Below are 5,966 nucleotides of genomic sequence, written 5' to 3'. Positions count from 1 at the left end.
CACCAGGGGACAATGCTCATTCCCAGAGCTGGGAATAGACCCCAGGAACAGCACTGGGGAGATATGAAATACTCAGCCCAGTGATCAAGACAGGATCAAGCGGAGCCGCTGCCTGCTCTAACCACTAGATAATACTCCTTTTCAGAGTCAGGCCTTGGACCCAGGAGTCCTGACTCCCAGTCTGCCCTGCTCTAACCAATAGGACGCACTCCCCACTACGGTGCAGAGAAATGAACGCAAGGGTACGTTCATGATCCCAGTGGATGCTCTAACCTCTGCCTTTCTCTCGTTCCTTTCCTAGGGCCCTGCTGGTCCCGCTGGCCCCGCTGGCCCTGCTGGTGCTCGTGGTGCTGCTGTAAGTTATGGGTTCCGATTCCGCTTTTTATTGCTATGAAAAAGCAACTGGCTTGGCAATAACATTGCTGAGCGACGGGCAGGGAGGTATCCTTCCCAGCCACTCAGCGAGGTGACTCTGCTTCCTCTTCCAGGGCCCTCAAGGTCCCCGCGGTGACAAAGGTGAAACTGGTGAACACGGTGACAGAGGCTTGAAGGGTCACAGAGGATTCTCTGGTCTCCAGGGTCCACCTGGTCCTCCCGTAAGTATGGCTGCCTTCCGCTCCCCCGATATAGCCGGCTCCGAGAGACAAGTCCATAGCAGGTCTCCAGAGAGAAGAGTATAGACCCTCTTCCTCACTGCCCCAGAGAATCATGGGAGAATCCCAGTGAAGGCCATCACCTGATGAGGAGATGGGCAAGCCTTGGCCTGCCCCAGTTTCAGGCTGCCCTTAGCCCTTCAGCTCACAACTGCCCTCGCACATGCAGCAGCTGGGAGGGGCAGGCGTCCAGCCTGCTGCTGTGGCCTCAGCCCCTTGATCTTAGGACACAGGGCAACAGCTGCCCCCTAGAACCTCCAAAGCTGCCCTATTGTTGGCCCTCTCTCATGAGCTTCAGCCGCTGGAGTCGGAGCCCAGTGGGAGCTTCTCATAGACGCGTCGGTTTTATTAGCACCTCTGCACTGGCCACACGGGCCTCCAGCGTCGTTGCAGAACTGACGTTTGCTTTCTTGTTTGGGGCAGGGTTCTCCTGGTGAACAAGGTCCTTCTGGAGCTTCCGGTCCCGCTGGTCCAAGGGTAAGTACCGCCCCAGTGAAGCCAACAGCCGCCTTCGTGAGCCCATCCGGTGCAGACGCCTGAAGCCTTGGGAGATTCCGGGCTGGGGGCAGAGGGCTCGTGAATGAAATAATCAGCACCGTTTTCAAGCCAGGGTCCAACACAACAGGTGGCATCACCTTTTAAAGGTCAGATCCTGCCTGATCCCCAATCTGGGGTGGCACGGATATCGGCCAGAGGCAGAATGTGGACCATAGTGTAGCCAGTAGCTTAAAAACCATCAGCGTAGCCTCTGAGTGTGCAGCACAGATTCTTGTAAGCATTGGTCATGTACAACAAGGGCCTACTGCTATCAAGGAGACACGAAACCCAGGCTAGATGCCTGCTGCTTTCTACTGACCCGTTACTCTTCCACCTCAGTGGGGAGGTGCCTTAATAAGAGAGGCCCTGCGCAGCGTGGGTCAGGCTTAGAAAATCCTTTCCCAGACAGAGGCGGTGATGGGAAGGGAACAAAAATGATCCAGGGGATAGGGAAACTCCTAAAATTGAAGTCCTCCTGTAGGTATCAGCGCCCATAAGGAGATGTCATTGTAAGGTTCTCTCAGCACTCACTGTGTGGCGAGGGCTTCCCAGACCGATGGTGAGGACAGGGCCTGGTTCTGTTCTCAGCTGGACCTGGGCAAATCCAGAGTGATTCCAGAGGATCTGAGTGCATCTCCAGTAGAGCTTGGTCCTTGGGACTGTGGTCACTGGTGCTCTATTAATTCGTGAGACAGATCAGAGTAGCGGGAGGTAAGCTAGATGAGAGAGCTGGGTGGATGGAACAGACAAGAGGGGTGGAAGGATGGGTGATGGGCTGGGCCTTGATCGAAAGGGTGGGAGTTGGCATGTTCTCACTCGGTCTGTCTTTCAAGATGGACACACCTTCACCCCACTTTCCTCTCTCCAAAGCCCACTGATCTCATTTTGCGTTTGCCTTTTCCTCACAGGGTCCCCCTGGCTCTTCTGGTTCCCCTGGCAAAGATGGTCTGAATGGTCTCCCTGGCCCCATTGGCCCACCAGGTCCACGTGGTCGCACCGGTGATGTCGGTCCCGCTGTACGTATCCCCCTCTGGGACTCGGGTGGTTGGGATCTGCTGTCCGCTGGGTGAAAGGGCTTCCTGCCTTCAACTCGTTCTGCTCTCCTCCTCCAACAGGGTCCCCCCGGACCTCCCGGACCCCCAGGTCCCCCAGGCCCACCCAGCGGCGGTTTCGACTTCAGCTTCCTGCCCCAGCCTCCTCAGGAGAAGGCCCACACCGACAGCCGCTACTACCGGGCTGACGACGCCAACGTGATGCGTGACCGCGACCTGGAGGTGGACACCACCCTCAAGAGCCTGAGCCTGCAGATCGAGAACATCCGCAGCCCCGAGGGCACCAGGAAGAACCCAGCCCGCACCTGCCGCGACCTGAAGATGTGCCACAACGACTGGAAGAGCGGTGAGCTTCCCGGCCTCATCCTGGGCACATCCTCACTGAGCTCCTTCTCTCTTAGCGGCCTGTCTTGCGCCCCTTGTCCTGCCCTGCCTTTAGCTACCCTCACTAACTCACACTCCTCCTCCATTACTACTGAATTCCTTCCTTCCTTCTTTTCTTCCTCCATCTCTTTCTTTCTTTCTTTCTTTCTTTCTTTCTTTCTTTCTTTCTTTCTTTCTTTCTTTCTTCGCCCATTCACTCGTCCTCCTCTCCCCACCAGGCGAGTACTGGATTGATCCCAACCAAGGCTGCAACCTGGATGCCATCAAGGTCTACTGTAACATGGAGACTGGTGAGACTTGCGTCTACCCAACCCAGGCTAACATTGCCCAGAAGAACTGGTACGTCAGCAAGAACCCCAAGGAGAAGAAGCACGTCTGGTTCGGCGAGACAATGAGCGACGGCTTCCAGGTGAGCTCAGGGGACTGGCGAGGCGGGACGGGTGGGAAGCGAAGGGGCTGGATCTGGAGACTCGGAATGGGGGAAAGGACCTGAGGACTAACATTGCTTTCCTGCCGGGGGCCTCTCTCTCTCTCTCTCCTCTGCAGTTCGAATATGGTGGCGAGGGATCCAACCCAGCTGACGTTGCCATCCAACTGACCTTCCTGCGCCTGATGTCCACTGAGGCCTCCCAGAACATCACCTACCACTGCAAGAACAGCGTGGCCTACATGGACCAGGAGACTGGTAACCTGAAGAAGGCTCTGCTCCTCCAGGGCTCCAACGAGATCGAGATCAGAGCAGAGGGCAACAGCCGCTTCACCTATGGAGTCACCGAGGATGGATGCACAGTGAGTGTCCCACTGCCTTTGGCTCTGCCAGCATGGGTGGTACCGGGAGCTGGTGCACCCACGCCTCCCCAGGCCCTGGCGATGAGAGGGAGGAGAGGGTGAGGGTGGAGAGGCAGAGCAGAGCTGTGAATCAGTCTCTCCAGCCCTGGACATGACTGGCAGAGTTCTCTGCAACCTGCGTAAGTCCCCTGGCCTGGTACAGGCTCGTATATGGTGGCTCAGGAAGTTGACTTGCCCTAGATCCCACTGTGAGTCAGTGTCAGAGCCAGCAACAGAACCCAGGAGTCCTGATTCCCAGGCCCCCCAACCCTAATCACTAGACCACCCATTGTGCAATGCTGTCTCCGATCCTCAGGCAGAGTTTCCTTGCAGCCAGCTTTGCTGCCTCGAGGAGCGGCTCTATCAACAACTCTAATATTCTCCTTTTCCCGGTCCCTTCCCCACAGAGTCACACCGGCACCTGGGGCAAGACAGTCATCGAATACAAGACAACGAAAACCTCTCGCCTGCCCGTCATTGACGTGGCCCCCATGGACGTTGGCGCGCCAGATCAGGAATTCGGAATTGACATCGGACCCGTCTGCTTCTTGTAAACTGGAGCTAAAACCCCCCCGGAAAGAAAATCAAAAACAGCCAAAAAGGAGACAATTTCACATGGACTTGAATTCGTGTTTTTTTCTATCCATCATCTCTAAAACTATTTTGTTTCCATTAAAAAAAAAAAGCATTAAACCAAAAAAATAAAAATAAATGACTTTTCAAAAAAATTAAGGAAGTGGGTCCACTTGCTTGACATGGTTCTATTTTTTATTTTTTGTTGAATCCCTGAAGACAGATTGGGGTTGGTTTGGTTATTTTTTTTTAAGTAATATCTTGGGACCACTACTTGCACAATCCAAACAAAAATACCATCCAAAATCGACCCTACCAAAACACCCAAATCACAACAACCTGCTTTGAAAATTCTGCAGCAACAAGGGCGATGCTAAGCTAGTCCAAATGGTTTAGAACTTGCTCCCCTGCTCCTACTCCTCTCCCACCAATGCAAAAATCTCTTTTTATAACCTGGAGTTGGAAAAAAATACCAAAATTAACCTACAGCCGACCTCTCCCTGCTGGTGTCTTTACTATATATATATTTTTTATACCACTGAAAGGAAGGCACTTAAAATCGTGTGTAATGTACCATTTTTTTTTTCCTTTCATTTGTTCAGTTGGCAAAAGAAATAAATATGAGAAAAACTTCAAATCCAGGTGTCGTAATTGTTTTCCTAAGCAAAATCCAGTAGTGTGGAAAACAGCCAAGACCTGTCATTTGGTGTGTTGACTTTGAAACAGAAAGCGCTTTTAGCAGGACGGCTGGGAGATAAAATCCGCTTAGAAAAAAAATCATATGTTTTGTCGGTGAACAATGAAGGGAAAAATGATTAATAATAATAATACCCAAAGCAGAGAAAATGTAATGTTCAAAATGTATATTATTGTTGTATGGAAGGTTACCTCTCAACTGTGTTTTCCGAGTAGTTTTAAGTTGCTTTGGGTTTTTTTTTAACTGACACCAGGTTGTGGAGAAGGGGGCTTGGCTTTCAGGTTTCGATCAAAGGTGCTAACTTTGTCTTTTCTTTTCTTTCTTTTTTTTCGTTCGCTGTGTTAATGTTTTTCAGTTCTAGGTCCCTTTTTCGGTTTTTTGGTGGTTTAAAACTGCACAATCCAACACACGGAGAGGCTGCGATAGGGACCGATTGGTGCTATAGAGATAGGACTGTTGTTTTCAGGAAAGAAACTCAGTTCTTTTGCTGCCCAGGGTCAACTTGTGAATTTTCTGAAGGTGCTATTTAAAAACAAACAAAACAAAAAAAAAAAACCCTAAAAACAAGGACGGGAACTAACGCAAACTAGATCCAAGTAGCCTTGGAAGGGAACGAAGGTGTGTGCAATTCTATCTTTCCAGTTAAGCAGGTGGATTCCATTTCTGCTTTCCCTCTTCCGTTCATTCTCTTTTCCCATCCCTCTGTCCCCCTCCTTTATCCTGCTGCCTCTTCTCTTCCATGCACACTCCTGTCCCCTCTCGCTCTCCCGCCATCCTCCGCTGCTGCTGCTTTCTCTCTCTCTTTCCCTTTCCTCTTCCCATCCTCCTCTTCTGTGCTTCTCTCCATGGGTTTCAAAGCCACCCCGAAGCAAAGCCCCATTCCTAGCAAGAAGCAGATGTTCTAGGGAGGGAGAGCAACCAAGGATTCTGTACCTATTTTGTATATGTATAATAATTTGAGATGTTTTTAATTATTTTGACTGCTGAAATAAAGCATGTGAAATGATCCAAACAAACCTGTGGTGCTCTGGACTCTTCTCTCGCGTATGGCACATCGGCAGACAGGTCCTGGGGGGCGGCGGGGGGGCTGATGGGCAGCGCCCCATAGGCAGGGCCAAGGAGAACAAGGAAGATGAGCCCTGGCCCCAGCTCTGTCTGTCTCCGCTCCACTTTCCTCTCTTTCTGTCCTTTCCTCTCTCACCTCCGAGCCAGCCTCTTGCTCTGCCACTTAGGAACACACGG

The 5,966-nt window shown here is 51.7% G+C and overlaps 1 protein-coding gene across 1 annotated transcript in view; it reads left to right on the top strand.

Annotated features, from left to right (window-relative positions):
- The window catches only part of COL1A1 (collagen type I alpha 1 chain), a 26,314-nt gene extending 20,574 nt beyond the window's left edge, over window positions 1–5,740 (top strand). The window contains exons 44-51 of the mRNA XM_024199421.3: window positions 302–355; window positions 489–596; window positions 1,077–1,130; window positions 2,099–2,206; window positions 2,306–2,588; window positions 2,845–3,035; window positions 3,173–3,415; window positions 3,862–5,740. Of these exons, the coding sequence (XP_024055189.2) occupies window positions 302–355; window positions 489–596; window positions 1,077–1,130; window positions 2,099–2,206; window positions 2,306–2,588; window positions 2,845–3,035; window positions 3,173–3,415; window positions 3,862–4,008 (1,188 nt within the window). The 3' untranslated portion in view covers window positions 4,009–5,740. The remainder of the gene's footprint in view (window positions 1–301; window positions 356–488; window positions 597–1,076; window positions 1,131–2,098; window positions 2,207–2,305; window positions 2,589–2,844; window positions 3,036–3,172; window positions 3,416–3,861) is intronic.
- Window positions 5,741–5,966: the final 226 nt, after the last annotated feature.

Source organism: Terrapene carolina, unplaced genomic scaffold (genome assembly GCF_002925995.2).
Source record: "Terrapene carolina triunguis isolate 2854851 unplaced genomic scaffold, T_m_triunguis-2.0 Scaffold193, whole genome shotgun sequence".
NCBI lineage: Eukaryota > Metazoa > Chordata > Testudines > Emydidae > Terrapene > Terrapene triunguis.
Note: the sequence above shows the minus strand (reverse complement) of the source record. Positions and strands in the feature narration are given on the sequence as shown.